General features: G+C 30.0%; 2 protein-coding genes across 2 annotated transcripts; one reads left to right on the forward strand and one right to left on the reverse strand.

Moving 5' to 3' along the window:
* The first annotated feature begins 936 nt into the window (after positions 1-936).
* On the forward strand, positions 937-12,541 carry LOC123291957 (saccharopine dehydrogenase-like oxidoreductase). The gene is made up of 7 exons (XM_044872436.1): positions 937-1,076; positions 4,708-4,913; positions 10,203-10,390; positions 10,457-10,773; positions 10,831-11,071; positions 11,834-12,102; positions 12,292-12,541. The coding sequence occupies exons 2-7, from the start codon at positions 4,742-4,744 to the stop codon at positions 12,410-12,412; spliced, it is 1,308 nt and encodes a 435-aa protein (XP_044728371.1). The 5' UTR covers positions 937-1,076; positions 4,708-4,741; the 3' UTR covers positions 12,413-12,541.
* An 846-nt stretch (positions 12,542-13,387) lies between these two features.
* On the reverse strand, positions 13,388-15,788 carry LOC123292863 (cancer-related nucleoside-triphosphatase homolog). Its single transcript, XM_044873576.1, has 5 exons — positions 15,675-15,788; positions 14,716-14,981; positions 14,199-14,387; positions 13,743-13,771; positions 13,388-13,394 (listed from the first exon to the last, which is right to left on the reverse strand). Exons 1-5 carry the CDS (start codon positions 15,715-15,717, stop codon positions 13,388-13,390), a joined length of 534 nt encoding a protein of 177 aa, XP_044729511.1. The 5' UTR covers positions 15,718-15,788.
* Positions 15,789-18,049: the final 2,261 nt, after the last annotated feature.

Consider the following 18,049-nt stretch of genomic DNA (forward strand, 5'->3'; position numbering starts at 1 on the left):
AGTGCATAACTTAGATTGATCTCCATTAGAAAATACTTCGCTCTGTTTTAAGCGGACTGCGGACACTATCTCTGCAAATTTTACAACCTCTCTTCATTGACACGCAAACTTTGTTTGGTTTAAAAAAAAAAAGTGAAAACAAACAATTGACTGATTTAATTGTTGAAATACCTTGTATAGACAGTGTTGATGACTCTATCACATTAAACATACATGCGTATCACACATACATAACTATAGCCATAACATACATACTATACAATTTACGCATAATTTGCGCTCGCACGGGTAAACAGTGATGTTAACGAAAAAATGCTTCAAACAAAAGTTGTTTATTTTTTTATAAGGAACATTTTTAACATTTAAACTTTTGTTCTATCTCTAACGGTTTACAAGATGGCTCCTACGGACCCAAGACCCAATTGACCTATTGTGCTCATTTACGAACTTGACCTCACCTTTTACGCCCTAAGCACGCTCTAAAAATTTCAGCTTGATATCTCTTTTCGTTTTTGAGCAATCGTGATGACAGATGGACAGACGACAGACGACGGACAGACAGACAATCGGAAATGGACTAATTAGGTGATTTTATAAACACCTATACCAAAATTTTTGTTCTTAGTATCAATATTTTTAAGCGTTACAAACTTGGGACTAAACTTAATATACCTTGGTATATTTCATATACATGGTATAAAAATATCGGGTTTATTTAACGATTAGGTCAGTAGTTCTTGAGACATTGCCTGAAATCTTATACGAAAAGCTTTTATTTTATAGTGATTCTGGAGACATCTTGTAATATATTCGCCTAATCGTTAAATGACCTCAACATTTTACCAATTTGTTTTGTATAATTTGCAGTTGTTCAACAACAAATATTGACAAATGTTAACGAAAAATGGTAGGAGTACTTGCAACATGCAAGAACCACCACTGTTGCCAAACTAATAAAAAAGTTGCTATTATACTAAAAGCAGTCATATCACACTCGTGAATTTCAGTACATTCGTTTGTGCTTTTTGAAAAAAAAGTTGTCAAAGAATTAATTGACATTTATAAAAAATTTGCCGGTAAGTAATGTATTAATAATTTAGTATCATTGCTTATAAATAATTTATATTGTAATTAATTAATCAAAATCAATTGATAAAAATTCAACAATACATAATTTTTTATAATTCATTGTTACCGGTAAAATGTCTTTAACGTATTTGATCAAAAAAAATTAAAAGTACGTTTTAAAATTAATAATTGAATTTGATTACGTAATTGAACTTTTAATAATTATTTTTTCGTAATTTTTTACAAAATTGGTCTCAAATATAATATACAATGCCTATTTTTATAATACTGGAGGAATAACCTTGAGAATTATTTTTAGACATGAATATATATTTTGGAAGTAAAATGGCATGTTTTGATGAGAGTTTTATCTAAATAAATGTTTTTTTAGACATGATCGAATTGTTAATAAAAAAAAAAAAAAAAAGGAAATATTCTATGTAAAATTTAATACGTGTTATTAAGATCTGACTTGAGAATTTTTTTTGCAAAAAATTGCGTTTCATGATCATGCATGAATCATTAATGTTGAATCTTTAAAATACACATTGCAAATATTAAAAAAATAATTTTTTTTATCAGTAAATATTTTTATTTCGAGAGTTTATTTACCGTAGACAGACTAACAATTAGTCAGTAGTTAAACTATAAAAATGAAATTTCATAAACGTTTTTTATTGATAGCGTGTGGGCATTTTGGCCTTGTTAAAGCCATAATAAATAAACTCACTGACTGTAGCCAATTGTAGAATTAAATGGAAATTCGATACTAATCAAAATGTATAGTCAATTTAACATAATAAATCTAATGTCGATGCAATTTTTATGAATAGACATTTTGCATATTGTACAGGATGACGTAGAAAGAATATTGTGATTTGAATCTCATAGCTCTTTAAAACGATTTTTCAATCAAGCAAGCAGTTAAATCTAATAAATGCAGAAGCCAATTGCAACCATTTTCACGCGAATAACGATAACAGCAAAAGGAGGATTATCGCTGATGAATCCCTACCACCTGGACTTAAACGCCCACTGTACCCTCTTTGAGAACAACTCGCCAACTAGCTTGTCTTTAGTTGGAAGGTGTTTTTAAAGGAAATGAAATTACGGGATTCACAAAGTTCACAACTATTTCTATCGAGACTGCTTTCAGGATCGATGAGCCCAAACAGCCTACACCTAACTCCCTGCGGGCTTCTACAGGTTCAAATAAAGAGTATGGAGGTTTTATCATTCTCTACACAAGTAAGAATGTCACATTATCCTTCTCGAATATTTTCTAGTCAGATTCTATCGAGCACAACCAAATGCTCCAGATGTAGTTCTCTCTTTTATTTGGTCAATTACGGAGTATCTTGCTGCATAAAAGACATACTCACGCGAGGGTAGGCTTTCGGAATGACACCTCTTTTGTCAGCAAGTCCACGGTCTCGTTCTTTTACGCCAGAGTATCGCGGTACCCAGATCTGCCTGACTCTGCAATTTATAGACAATCGTCGATTGAAATCTTGAAGCCACAAGGGTCCAAAATGCAACTGTCTGAGAAAATACTGACAGTTGTTTTCCACGCGTGAAAACAATGCGTTCATCAAAAATAGCGGTATGCGATGTGAAACCAGGAAATTGTTTTACGGTTCTTTGTTTTTTGTAATCACCGGCTTTTTCAAATTATAAACAAGATATATCTGAAACATTTTTTCATAAATCGACCCTAACCTTACCTCTTTTCGAATTTTTAAAGTAAAGTTATTTTAGAATATTTCGTAAATACTGAATATATCAGTTAGCCTGAAATAAAATTGGAATAAGTTCATTAGTCAAAAATTTTTTTTTTCCGTAAACATATTTAAAAAAATATTTTTAGATCCAGAGAAAATAACAATCATAAAATGAAAAAAATGTATATAAATAATATTTTTTTGGCTTCTCATAAACAATAAAACTTGTTTTCGTAGTTTAATTTAAAAAACAAAATTTTTAAAAATATAATTTTTTGTATGTGTAATATTTCTTTAAAAAAATATACTTAAGGTAGTACGAGCACCAGGCAATTTTAGATTTAGGGTTGAAATTATTTGTACCTTATTTTCCATTTTGATTATTAATTTTGTTATAACTTCATAAATGTAGACAAAAAATAAGAATAAAATTTTTCGATATCTGCTTTGGGTTTTTAAAATATCGACATCTAAATAATTAAATGAAATTTTCAATTTTCGATATTTTGAAAATTACTCCAAATATCGACAAATTTTACTCTTACTTTTCGTCTTATATCGTCAAGTTATAACATTATTCACCATCAAAATTGAAAATGTATGCTTTTTTTAAATTTGCGGCCCCACTGCCAATACATCCTTGATTAAATTTTAATTTAAATAGTTTTTTTTAATTTCCATCGATTTGTTTTGGAGAAATCTGTGAAATCATATCATCCATCTACCGTTTTACCATAAAACGAATGTTAAATATGCCTTCTTTTGAAGTCATTTATTTATTTGAATAATCGGACACCCTCTTAAAATTTTCAGAAATAATTTAGACTTAGTCCAACTTCATACAAAAAAAATCAAGGTTTTTATTTAAAATTGCCTTGGTGCTCGTACATCTTTAAGGGGATCAAAGTATCACCATAGTAACAAATAAAGAAACTTTATTTTTTATTATGATGATATTATTATGAATGATATTGCATTATATATAATATCTGGATGACCGAGCTTTGCTCGGTATTTTTTTACTTAAAAAGACAAATTTCATAAGAACCGTTTAAAACTTCACATAACTACCAATTTGAATCCCTTGGTACACCAATAGATGTCAGCAACAGTCCTATTTTACATTGTATGTAAGAACCGTTTAAAACTCCACATAACTACCAATTTGAATCCCTTGGTACACCAATAGATGTCAGCAACAGTCCTATTTTACATTGTATGTTTCAGATTTTCATGAAAAGACGGATAAAACGACATTTCTGATAAATGAAACCTTGTTAGATCGACTTATCGCCCCAAAAAACCCCTACATACTCATTTTCATGAAAATCGTTGGAGCCATTTCCAAGATCGTTAATATATATATATATATATATATATATATATACAAGAATTGCTCGTTTAAATATATAAGATTATATTTGCAATAAATTCAGTAGCGCTGGAAATTTTTTTCTTAAAACGGAGTAATGGCACACAAATGTCTCTATCGCTCTTTTTCGTATTTTTTCAACATATGCCTTACGTATGCCAACAAATTATGAATGATTCTGAGCTCATAATGTCAAATTTTCTAAGGAGGCAATATTCACAAACATATTCTTGTTCTTCCAAATTTCACCGCCCTTTATCTTAAAAAGAACGCTTTTCCGGCTATAAGTGTATTGAGAAATTGTCATAATTTTAATGTCATCCTCCTTTTTAATGAGGTCCTATTATAACTTGAGTCACCCTGTATAATTTTGTTTCATTCAATTTCTGATAAACATGACATAATGTAGTTATGAAGACTTTTGAATTAGCTTGAAGATTAAGGCTTAATTTCAGGTTGTCTAGAGATGTCTCCCCTCAAACGAAGATTTTTAAAATCAGACATTGATTTGAATTTTGCTTTAGTAAGATTATCTGTTTGTTTCAGATAACATAATTGGAAAATTAATCGTATTACCAAAATGGCTAATCGATTAGATGCAATAGTATTTGGTGCCACTGGATATACAGGTAAACATGTTGCAGCTGAAGTCATACGACATGCACAAAAACGGCCAGGTTTTACATGGGGTGTTGCGGGACGATCTGAAGATAAATTGAAAAAAGTTATTCAAGATCTTGAAAAAAAAACAGGTAAGCAATTAATAATTTTTTGTTTAATTCTACAAAAAGTAATTAAAGGTTAAAGAAATAATATGATCGATTCAAAAAAATTATACTAAATTTTAGCAAACCAAGTATGTGATTTCACAGGATGCGAAAAACAGCTATTTGTGTACTTAAAAACGAGTATGTTGGATTTTATTTTTTTATCTCGATCTAATTCGCCATGGAAACTGATTCTAGCGCTGTCTAGTGGTAGAAAATAGAAGCTGTCTATGGCAAGTCAAATTTATGCATGGCTATGATTGAATTGTTTATTTATATTTTGATAATGAGAGAAATAAAAAAAAATTATTTAAACTATGTGATGTGATTTATTTCTGTTGAAATTTGACTTGTCATAGACAGCTTCTATTTTCTACCACCAGACAGCGCTAGAATCAGTTCCCATGGCGAATAGCATTTTGGAGCATCGGAAAGAGAAAAGTTGGTCAACCGGGTCTTAGGTTCGTAGGACCAATCTTGTAAACCGTTAGAGATAGAACAAAAATTTAAAAGTAAAGACTGTTTCTTATAAAAAAATAAACATTTTTTTAATCAAAGAGAATTGAAAAAAATACACTCGAACCCGGACCTCTTGGATTCATGTCAAGCGCCCTACCAATTAGGCTATTCGAGTTCTAGACACGAATGCAATTTTTTCAAGTCAATGAACTTTTTTAATTTGTTTATCCACCCATTCATTATTCCAATTCCAATCAGGGCGCTTGACATGAATCCAAGAGGTCCGGGTTCGAGTCCTGGTTCGAGTGTATTTTTTTCAATTCTCTTTGATTAAGATTACTAGACAAGATATTTGTCAATAATTGGTTTACGAATGTATGTAACATATTATATATCAAAATTAGTCAAATAGACCATGATGTAAATATCGTGTTCATGATTGAATGTAAACAACAACAATAAGTAATAAACATTTTTTGTTTGAAATATTTTTTCGTAAACATCACTATTTACTCGTGAAGGCTCAAATTAGGTTAGAAATATTACATAGTATGTATACAGGTATTGTATATATTTTAAATTTATACGTTACATATATTGTGTATGCGTTTGTTTGTTTATTGTATATACTATATTCACTGAGGAAGTGAGAAGAAAGATACTCTTATTACTTTGTGTGTAAGAGTGCCTACCTTTCTTTACTTACATGACGTAAAAAACAAACGATTACTTAATGAACACAGCCTATATATGATATTGAAACAATTAACTCAGTCAATTGTTTGTTTTCACTTGTTAAATATATCTTAAATAGTGCATCAAATTTAGTTACGTTACTCAATATATCGATTTTTATACTTGATAACGTCATCAAAATTTTCTCTACCAAACCGAAAGAAGAGTTTTAAACGTAAAAAGTTTTTTTTTTTATTTGCTCAAGGTAGTTAAAAATTTGTTTATTCATATTACTTCTTATATTATTATCCCTATGGGCGTATTTTGTGTAATTTTCCAATTTAAATAATTACATAAACAGCTAAAACCTTGATACCGGCGCATGTACGTACATGGTATATAAACAATTAATTCTGTTGATAATTTAACTTGCTTTAAGTCTTAGCTGTGTTACTTTACTGTAACGGATATGCGTCAAATTTAATTATACTCTTATTTCAATCAATCTTAAATCAATCAAGAGTTAATGTATTTTCCTATGCATCATAATTATATAGCCAGTCTTAAAATATCTGTGTGTAATGATTTTTATAATGATTACTCGAATAGGTCAATGTTCAATAATTAATTATCATCTGCCAGTTATTATAATTAATGAACAATAATGCTTACGATTTTATGTCTGCTTGTTTATATGGATTAGTATTACTTTTTTAAATCTGATGTGTTCTGTAGGACTCTTAGGAGAGTCCAAGCCTACCTTAAGTTGGCTTTTCATGTTCGAAACATGATAAGTCTTTTGTTTTTAACTTTTTTATTCTGCTTTTTCATGTTCGAAACTCTATTAACATTCATTGACCGTATATCTTCTTCTAAATGTTTTTACTATTTCTTGGTACGTCTCCAAAAGGAACAACCTTTTGTTCACTTATTCTTTCAAAATGGATTATGAGGGTAACCACAGAGCGAAAAAATGAAAATATTTATTAAATGTTTTGTTCTGTGGACTATTTATGATAAAATTTTATCCGCCGAACTGGATATTCTCCTCTAAGAGCCAATATATTCCCATACATCAATATATCCTCAATCTAGACCAGGGGTGGCAAACCTTTATGTATCAATGTGCTATTTTCTTTTTTAAATATTTAATGGGGCCATAAATTTTTTTAAATCAATTTATATCTCAGCAAGCGAATTTTAACAGCCGTACCAATATCTGTGCCCTGTGTAGCAGTTAGCAACAACCTACGAAATATCGAACAAAAATAGCTGCAGATACGTGCAGATTTAGTAATGTTAGTGCTTTCTACAGAACACAGCGATATAAAAAGAGCGGAGTTAATTAATAATATCAATTTTTATACCATGTATATATGAAATATACATAGTATTATAAGTTTAGTCCCAAGTTTGTAACGCCTAAAAATATTGATGCTACAAAAAAAAAATTGGTATAGGTGTTCATAAAATCACCTAATTAATCCATTTCCGGTTGTCCGTCCGTCCGGCCGTCCGTCCGTCTGTGGTCACGATTACTCAAAAACGAATAAAGATATCAAGCTGAAATTTTTACAGCGTGCTTAGGACGTAAAAAGTGAGGTCAAGTTCGTAAATGAGCAACATGGGTCAATTGGGTCATGGGTCCGTAGTACCCATCTTGTAAACCGTTAGAGATAGAATAAAAGTTTAAATGTAAAAAATGTTCCTTATCAAAATATAAACAACTTTTGTTTGAAACATTTTTTTGTAAACATCACTGTTTACCCACGAGGGCGTTAATTAGGTACAAATTTTATAGTATGTATTAATATAGGAATATCAAAGTGAATATCTTTTGTTATTTACATGACGTCAAAAAAAACAAACGATTGCGCATCAACACTTGCGTATTATATGAGAATATCAGTTAAATATGTCAGATATGTATGTATGTGAAATGTGACAGAGTTATCAACACTGCCTATACATGGTATTTCAACAATTAACTCAGTCAATTGTTTGTTTTCACTTGTTTTATTTATTTGTACTATTATTTTTTAATTATCCTAAGAAACTATATTTTCGTTTTATTATTTATAATATTGTTTGATGTACATTTTCCGAGATACTTAACAACCCACCCCCCTCCGTTTAATTCTAGGTCCACTATATTATAAATAATATGCTAAAAGTCTATCAAAATTTGATAACCGGAAGTGGTTTTTTTAAGATAGCGGCTGAGACATCCGTTTCTATAAATTTATTGTTGCAAACATTGTCATAAGTAAAATTAAATCATATTCTATTTTGGCTCCAGCTGTAAATATATTATTCGATTTTTTTCATACGTAAAAGTGAAAAATCTACAGTATGTGTAATTTTAGTTTCGTACTCGCTCAGCTGTATCACATTTCGTTTAAAGACGAAATAGTATGCTTCTGAACTTCTAAAATTCTTCTAAGTAACATTAATGCAACATACGAAAATGAATGATACACACATTGTATATATTTGCTTATAATCTTAGGAATGATAAAAAGTAATAAACTTCGTAAATTAATGATTGGCCAATTAACAATAGCATGTCCAGCTCAAAGACTTTGATAACAATAACTTTGTAATAAATATTATATGCCTACTTCAATCACCAATACTAATTTTGAAAAATAAATGCATATAACATACTTATAATAAATCTTGAGTATGTCTATATAACGGTAGTCAAAGAAGTTCATAAAAATAATATCTCTTATGACGTATTGGGTGTATCAAGATGCAGCTTATTGTGTGTACATGATTAAGTTAAGTGTAACACATACATGGTGCCACAAACATAGTTACCAAGAGAAAAATAATAATAGACTACAGTTCCATGCTAAAATTTTTCGGGTGCATCAGCAAATATGTACGGCGTTGCTGGATACTAGCTCCGCATATGTATTCGAAGCGAATTACATAAATGCTGTACAGAAATTTTTTGATAAATTCAACTATTCTGGATATATTTCAAATTTTTAATTGCGTAATTTAGGTTTGAGAACTTAAAAACTAAATTACGAGCTCCATGGCCGAGGGAATGGGAGTGAAGGTTGGTTGTGTTTAGCGAGCAGGTGACTAAGCGGGTTCAAAGGGTGGGCTAAGCATAGTATAAAGTTATTTAATCAAATAAATTGTAGGTGAAAGGAAGTTCACCAGGTCATTTAGTTTTTTATAAAAACTGTCACTCTGTATATAATTGATTTCTATAAAATATTAAATAATATTTATCTCCTGAATAATTTTCATTTTTTGTTAATTTTTATCTTAAATTCCTTTATAAGGAACTTTTAAAAAATATTTCACAGAATTATCTTTCTCCTAGGAAAAATGTTTTTTGTTCTGATACACTCTGTAAATGTATTTTTATACATAAAAGTACATATTTATTTATCAATTAAATCAAATAAACATATTTTTAATACCTTTAAATGTCTATGCAAAGCCTAAAGGGTTTTTTCTATGAATAAATATTTTAACGTTCTACTAAATACTAAAAACACGGTTTTTCCAGTTTAAATACCAAAACATGGTTTTCTAAAATTGCTAAAATTACTTCAGCCATATAACTAATTTTTTAGTTTAAATACATTTTTGATACCGATTAAGACCGAATTTTTCAGTCAAGACTTATGTCGATGCTTTTATCTTAAAAAATATCCATTTCACAATTTTGGCTTAAAGTAACTATGGCAGATGGAATTTTTCTGAATTTCCTGAAAATTGCATACAAATCGTTAATGATAGATCTATCAGTGCAATAGGATTTTAACAAGAGCTGTCACAGTGAGAAAAGAGATCCCGGATGATCCGCTGCTGTCAATGCACAGCTTTTGTCATAAGAGGACTTCCTCAGCTTAAGATTGATTTACATCTTCTTTTTAATTGATATATACCAACGTCAAATTCCTTTTGCCGATCTTGATCAGCATCAAATAGTTCAACGAGGAATGGCTGGTGATAGGTCAGTCTCTCACAATAGGCCTTTGGCCGAAGTGTATCTCACTCGGGCAACCACTATAATCTAACTTAATTAAAATGCCGAATTCAATTCAGTTCCTATGAAATTCCAAGAAATTAGATCATTCAAAATTATAATTAGAGTTGTGTTTTTCTTTTCAGAACAAGACTTGAGCAATGTTAAAGTGATTGTTGCTGATATCGTTGATGAAAAATCTCTTGTAGAAATGGCAAAACAGGCAAAATTAATCATTAATGCAGTTGGACCATACAGATTTTATGGTGAACCAATTGTTAAAGCTTGTATTGAAGCCGGTGCGCATCAAGTAGATATTAGTGGCGAACCGCAGGTAATTTTACAAATAAATTTCTATGAAAGTTTTCAAAATATTCTATGAAAACATATCTTTGTATAGTACATGGAAAGGATGCAGTTAGAATATGGTGAAAAGGCAAAAGAAAAGGGTGTTTATATTGTTAGCGCCTGTGGTTTTGATAGTATTCCAGCGGAGATGGGAACAGTTTTTGTTGAAGATAAATTTGACGGTACTGTCAATTCAGTTGAAACTTATTTAGAATCTTGGACCGATGCCCCACTTACTGGACCTGCTCTTAACTTTGGCACCTGGGAATCTGCAGTATATGGTTTAGCACATGCAGATGAATTAAAATCATTACGTAAACAATTATATCCAGTGCGTACTCCGAAATTTGAACCACGTTTAGAAAAGAGGTTAGTTTTTTTAATAGTTTAATTGAAAATGTCCACTAAATAAAAATTTCTTTCTAGATCTGTTGTACACAAAAGCGATGTAATTGAGGGAAAATGGTGTGTTCCTTTCCCGGGATCAGATCGATCAGTTGTAATGCGTTCACAACGATATTTTTATGACAATGATAAGAAAAGACCCGTTCAAATGGAAGCATATTTGGTTGTTGGATCATTATTCTCTGTTGTCATTTTGGGTATATGTGCTGGAATTTTCGCCCTTCTCGCTAAATTTAAACCAGGTCGCAGTTTATTATTGAAAGTATGTACAAATATACAAGGTGTAACTTAAAAAAAATTAAACTTTATTGTTCCAACTTATTTTTGCTGATTAAAAAGTTTTAATAGTAAGGTTATTCTTCCGGTTTGAATAACAGACCGAAGCCTTCATTGAATTTTAAATAGTTCTAATCAAGTTTATTGCAACGTCTTGATTCATATCTACGGGGGAATACAAACCTGCGGAAGCTCGTTCGAAATTTGTATAATTATCCTGAAGTCCTGATGGTACAACTTAAAATTAAATGCTACATTTTAAAAGTTGACAGCCCATTTTAAAAGTTCTTCAGTCAGTGGAATTTCTTTAGTTGTTAAAATTCAGTGGATCTTCTCTCATTGCAAATTTTTATATGAAGGAAACAAATAGTACACACTTTTGATTAGATAGTGTCTGACTCCAAATGACAGTGACTCTCAATACTTCAATGAAATTATTATTGAGAGTTTGAAGTAGTCAGAATTAAAATCATATTAAACAGAAGTAAATCGAGCTTGCTAACGTGTTTAATTCGAAATTAGATTCTATCCTCTGCCAGTAATTTTCTTGAATCAGGAAATTATTTGGTGGAAAAGTGTAAGAGGAAAGCAAGAAATAATTGTCTAAAACTAAAACTTGCAAAATTTTTTAAAATCTATAATGTCAGATTAAATTTTAAATCAAGAAATACGGTTTTTCGTTCGGTGTTACACCAAATATTTAAGTAATATATTAAAAACCAATTAATTTCTTATAATTACTTTACAGTATCCTGGATTATTTTCATTAGGTTACTTTTCAAAAGATGGCCCTAAAGAGGAGGAATTACCTTTAACAAACTTCGCCATAACATTATATGCTAAAGGTTGGTCTGCTGATAAGAAATTGGCTGAACCAACTGATCAACATACCGAACCACCAAATAAAACATTAGTGGCTAAAGTACAAGGCAAAGATCCAGGATACGGTGCAACATCTATGATGCTTGTAACTGCTGGTTTAACTATCTTGGATGAAAAAGACAAATTGCCTGAAACGTAAGTATTGATTTTAATGTACACCTAAACTGAAAGGCTACAATTTTGATTATAAAGTACGACTTCTCATTATTTGAAATGATTTGATTAACATTAATCTAGAACTGCAAGGGGTTAAATCCGAGACGATGTGAAATTTTTAAAACAATTGTTTTTGAATCTGATTAATTTTTAATTTATTAATTACAGCGGTGGAGTATTACCTCCTGGTGCTGTTTTCGCAAAGACATCATTAATACAAAAGTTAAACGAAAATGGTGTCACCTTCGAAGTATTGAACATAAAAACTGAAGACAACAAAGAGGCATAAAGAAAACACGATTTTTTTTAATAAAAATTAAATGTTACTTAGCTTTTCTTCAGATATTTTAACATTTATTTTGCTATTTAATAGAACTGAGCTTTTAGTATTAAAAATTAAGATGAAAATTTTCTTATTTTCACTTTTATATTTTTATAATTATTATTAATTGTTCTCACCGATATGATAGAAAACTATATTTTTTTAATTGTATTGTAGAATTTAAATAATATTTTATCTATACTTTATAATTAAATTATTACGTGTGCAAGTACTTATTAAAATGATTTATACAACGATTAACTAAACTTAATTTTTAAAATTGGTAAAGTATTACATCGATTTAAAAAAAATGCATTACATTGTTGCTGTAAAATGTCAAAATTCGGTTCCATTGCTACGGCAAATTTGTATCGGATGTGCATTTAAAACGTGTGGTATGAACTGTAAGTTTTTTGGATCAACATTATTTGTATTTATTATTTTCTAAAAATTCGGCTGTGAATAAATTGTAGATAAAGAATAGGTACTTGATGTAACACGAATGTCTGATATAAATTCTAAATTTGCCTAAATATTAATGTTGTCCGTAAATTTCTTTTCAATCAATGAAAGATGCCGCAACAATAAAGTCTTCGTCTATTCAATTCAATTATATAGAGTGCCTTAAAAGATAAAGTGAAAATATATGGAGGTTTATGAAAGATCCTCAAGTTCTTACGAAAACTATCTAAAATGTTTAAATCTAGGAGAACCATCCTGATTTGTGAATTTTTTATGAAGACTACAACTCTTTTCATTTCCTACGAAGATCAGAATAACTCGTTGAGTGCTTATAAAAAGTTATACGACTAGGCCTGTGAGTAATACTAGTTTTCGAAGAGATCTTTTTACTGTATGATTTTAAAATTTTATTAAACTTAACATCTCTTGTAGTATGGAACACTGATTGTGCAAGTACATTTTGCGATTGTCCTACTTTTTTTAAGTACTGTACACAATTAATAATTATTCTATTAAACAAACATTGTTGCATTTATGTTGTATAAATAAAAAATTAACAATCGTACTGATATAAAGCATTTTTAATTCTTTTTAATAAATTTAATTTAATATTGCATAAAATTGAGTTAGTTTATGATATCCAAAATTATTTATATGGGAGGGGAAAGGGAAAAAGTAACGAGATTACAATATTAGACTGTTGAATGTATTTTTATTTTTTAAATGTTAATTACAAAAGAAATGAATATGTAAGGCAAATTTTTTAATAAATTACTAATATAATTATAATTAATGTTGATTGAAATTTATTTTTATTTCGTTTATTATTTCAGACACTAAATTATTTCTATTATTTTGGTTCACCTATGAAACAAAAAAATTCAGAATAGGAAGTTAGCGATTGGGACTTAGGAACCGGGTTTTAATAATATTGCAAAATCGAAATTTTGGGCAAAATACGCTATAATAAGGACTGATATATTGCGTGCGTCCAGTCGAACTAAGTGCTCACTTACTCACTTAGCACCGTTATAATTTTTTCTTTGCTTTTCATGCCAGTTCAGCTAAACGCAGCCATTATTACAAATTTACAGGTTCATATGCGGATCAAATATACAGATCGGTAAAACAATACCACGAAATAATAATCTTTCTGTCCGTTCTGTTAAATTTCTAGTGATCCAAGCCAAAGGGGGTGAAATCAAAATTAATTTGTATTTATTTATTTATACAGCAAAATCCGCATAGTCGGATTACTTTAAAGGCAAAATAAATTATTAATAATATTTACCTGAATAATTCGACATTTAGGATTCAACTGAATATTTTCAACTAATGGTAACGGTTTTCCAACAGCATTACAAGTTGCAATTATTATTGAATTTGAATTAAAAAATAATTTCGATATTTGCTTAAATAGAATTTTACTAAAACTTTCCATTTTGCCAATCTCATCGATAATTATAACTCCTCGAGTTTTCTACAAAATTAATGAGCATGATATTGTGATTCAGTATGGTTTTATTTTTATAAATCTGGTAAATATGCAATGTACAACCCCACCCCTTGTTTACTATCAACAATTTCCATTCTTATCGTATCTAGAATGGATAAAAATGATATAATTAATTTAATTAATCGATCTTAAGTTAATTAGAACTCGTGCTAACTCAACCCAACTTAACAGGAGTTAATACATTACTACGGATTAGCCTTTTTTGGTAGCTCCTAATAGATAGCTAGTGTTTAGGGTAATCTTCTGTATCATGCCGACCGAGGGTGGGGTCCTAAACTGCAAACATAAGTACCTGAAAATCTTCAATAAGCGGTAAAGCAAAAGAATCTATATTTTCTGGATATACTGTGTATTTTCCAACTCTGCATTTGCCTGGCGCTTCACTTGATTCTACACGAGCTAAAGGTTTTGACGAGTTGTCTTCAACAGATTTTAAATCGAAACCGATTCGTTGCTTTGAGGCATTACGAATTTCGAGTGTATAAAATCCTTTTAGAGGTATGTTGGTTTCTTTCAGCTTTTCAATTACTTTATTTACAAGTGTTGTTTTTCCCACGCCTGTTTTTAAAAGTTTAGATCGATTTAAATAATGGATTTTTCAAATACGTTCATTGTATATAGGCTTCTTTGAAGGATTTTATGCTAAACAAGTTCCATTCTCTGACATTGAGGAGTAACATAACTGTAAAATTTTCTATAAGCGCATTTTGCCAGCGCTTTATTCTTTTTGCCATGATGTACTACACGATAGATCCTTAGCGTTTTATATGTCAACGTAATATTGTTTCCGCCAGATTGTAAACAGGTTACAAAAAACCACTGAAACTAGTGCTAGTTCAACACCTATTAACGAAAATCAACTCTGCGTTATGTTTAGTTGGTCTGGATCGAGTTAACACGGGTTGAGGTAGTTTTTGGACTTATTTTGAAAGTCAAATTTACAATTTCACTAGTTAGTTTACAATCTGAAGGAAATTAATTACCATATTACGATGACATGTACATAAGTATATTATCTATGCTAGAAGGATAGAACGAGCTCAGAAGCATACAATAAATAAGTTATGTTGCAAGCTCATTGTTAGTGCCAAGGACATATCTGTAAAATTAATTGGTTTATCTGAAATAAGGTGAATTGAAGAAAATAAACTCAAGAATCGAACCTGGATCTCTTCGATGCACGCCAAAAAGAAAAGCTCTTGATGTTTATTGTGTACAAAAAAGTACCCAAAAAAATAATGGGTTATTTACCTGGTTCACCTTTTAATAAAAAATGACATTTACTTGTAGACATTTTAACCAAATTTACAAGATAAAAGATATTTTCAGTAAAAATCACTCTGACAGCCCACTAGTTAGAATGACATATTCACAATCTATACAAAGGTTTGTTCCTGAGTACAAGCCGTGATGTTGCCTATCACGGTTTGTTTTTATCATTTCAATGAATTTAACATAAGCATGACTACAATTCTAATTTTAAGCAAAAATTCATTTTTCCCAAATTCCTGACGGTTTTTGAAATATCGTAATTTGAAACTGAAGTAAATTACGAGGGCCTACGAAAAAATGGAGTTTTTTTTTTAATCGTAATAACAGTTACACTGCTTTGTGTAACAAATAAAACAATCCTATTCCTATGCCTGATAGTTTGTAACCACATTGCGATTGTTATCGAATGTACGTCATGGATAAAATATAGTATGATGTACGTTCGACAGATACAACTTTGCTTTGTACACAGATATTACCTAAGCAACAATTGTTGTTTGTACTCCATTATTGCGGAATAAAATTTCAAAAGTAACAGTTTGGTTTTTTGTTCGTATTTTAGCTTTCAGAATTTTTCATATGTAGGAGCAAGATCTTACATTTTGATTCCGATACCGAGAATCCTGTCTCGGGATGATGAACTGAATCCCTCCGTTAAACTTAGACTTGTTAAGTTTAACCTCTATAAAAAAAATTTAAGGATGAATTCTTGTTGACTTCGAGTTGAGACATAGTTATTGAAATAAATACCACGATACTCGAAATAATTGTATATTAAGAAATTCTATTTAAAAAATACAATTAATTAAACAAGTGAAAACAAACAATTGAATGAGTTAATTGTTGAGATACCATGCATAAATAGTGTTGATTACTCTATCACATCGCATATACATAATATACAATTTATATAATACATACTATACAGTTTACGCCTAATTTGCGCCCTCACGGGTAAACAATGATGTTTACAAAAAAATGTTTCAAACAAAAGTTGTTTATATTTTGATAAGGAACATTTTTTACATTTAAACTTTTGTTCTATCTCTAACGGTTTACAAGATGGGTCCTACGGACCCAAGAGCCAATTGACCTATGTTGCTCATTTACGAACTCGACCTCACTTTTTACGTCCTGAGTACACTGTAAAAATTTCAGCTTGATATCTTTTTTCGTTTTTGAGTTATCGTGTCCACAGACGGACGGACGGACGGACAACCGGAAATGGACTAATTAGATGATTCTATGAACACCTATACCAAAATTTTTTTCGTAGCATCAATATTTTTAAGCGTTATAAACTTGGGATTAAACTTAATATACTATGTATATTTCATATATACATGGTATAAAAACATACAACGGACTTACATGTCGCTAAATATCGATAATTCGATTGCAACGCAAAATGAATAAATTTTGCTACTGACGATGATTGCGTTGCAATCGCAATATCGATATTTAGCGACATGTAAGTCCGTTGTATTGTATGTTTTATAATTGTATTTTTTAAATAGAATTTCTTATTATATACAATTTTATTTCGAATATTGTGGTATTTATTTCAATAACTCTATAAAGAACTTGTCGCAGCATCCATCTTTTTGTCTAGATTTAGTGAGTTGATTCATCATACTCCACAATATGACATCATTCTGTGATTCATATAAACTGTTTCAAAATGCATCATCCGTCAACATTTTGATTTGGTGTTTCTTCTGGTTCTGGAATACTTTACATAATCGAATTGTTCAACATCACAAAATCCTCAAATCACAAAGCCATCTTCATGAACACTACGTCATAAATGAAATACAACAGTGAAGAATTTACAGACTCTACAGATACAACTTTGCTTTGTACACAAATAGTACTTAAGGTAGTACCAGCATGGTATTTGCAGTTTCTATGTTAAAGCAATGGTACAATTTTTTTTTCGACACAATTTAATGAAAAATTAAATTTAAGAATTTAATAATGCTTACTATTAATTCCCAAAGTTTCAGAAATTTTGACCGTTTAAAATGGGAAATAATTATGCCAACGTCCCAATTTCGATCAATTTACGTCAAAATTAATATCTCGAAAGTGAAAATTAATTTCTAAATTTTTTTTTTAGAATTTTATTGTATAAACATTTTTTTCTACTTTTTCTTCAATATATAATAATATCATAAAAAATAGTTGGAGAGACCGGACATTTTACATGCTTTAAATGGGACATGACCCTCAAAATCGCGAACTTTGTTTTTAAATATCTCGCGATCTAAACGGTCAAAAATTATGAAATTTTAGGAATTCATAAATAAAGCTATTATAAACCCGAGAAAAAAAATTCGGCCAAATCTGTCGAA

This window comes from Chrysoperla carnea, chromosome 2, assembly GCF_905475395.1.
Source record: "Chrysoperla carnea chromosome 2, inChrCarn1.1, whole genome shotgun sequence".
Classification (NCBI taxonomy): Eukaryota; Metazoa; Arthropoda; class Insecta; order Neuroptera; family Chrysopidae; genus Chrysoperla; species Chrysoperla carnea.

Excerpts from the sequence above, each read along its gene's own strand:
- LOC123291957 (XM_044872436.1), top strand. The coding sequence starts at position 4,742 with ATGGCTAATCGATTAGATGCAATAGTATTTGGTGCCACTGGATATACA. Across the intron at positions 4,914-10,202 it reads AGATCTTGAAAAAAAAACAG|AACAAGACTTGAGCAATGTT; the intron begins GTAAGCAATTAA and ends TTTTCTTTTCAG. Across the intron at positions 10,391-10,456 it reads ATATTAGTGGCGAACCGCAG|TACATGGAAAGGATGCAGTT; the intron begins GTAATTTTACAA and ends ATCTTTGTATAG.
- LOC123292863 (XM_044873576.1), bottom strand. The coding sequence starts at position 15,717 with ATGTCTACAAGTAAATGTCATTTTTTATTAAAAGGTGAACCAG. Across the intron at positions 14,388-14,715 it reads CGCTTATTGAAGATTTTCAG|AAAACTCGAGGAGTTATAAT; the intron begins GTACTTATGTTT and ends TTAATTTTGTAG. Across the intron at positions 13,772-14,198 it reads CTAAATGTCGAATTATTCAG|GTGAACCAAAATAATAGAAA; the intron begins GTAAATATTATT and ends TTTGTTTCATAG.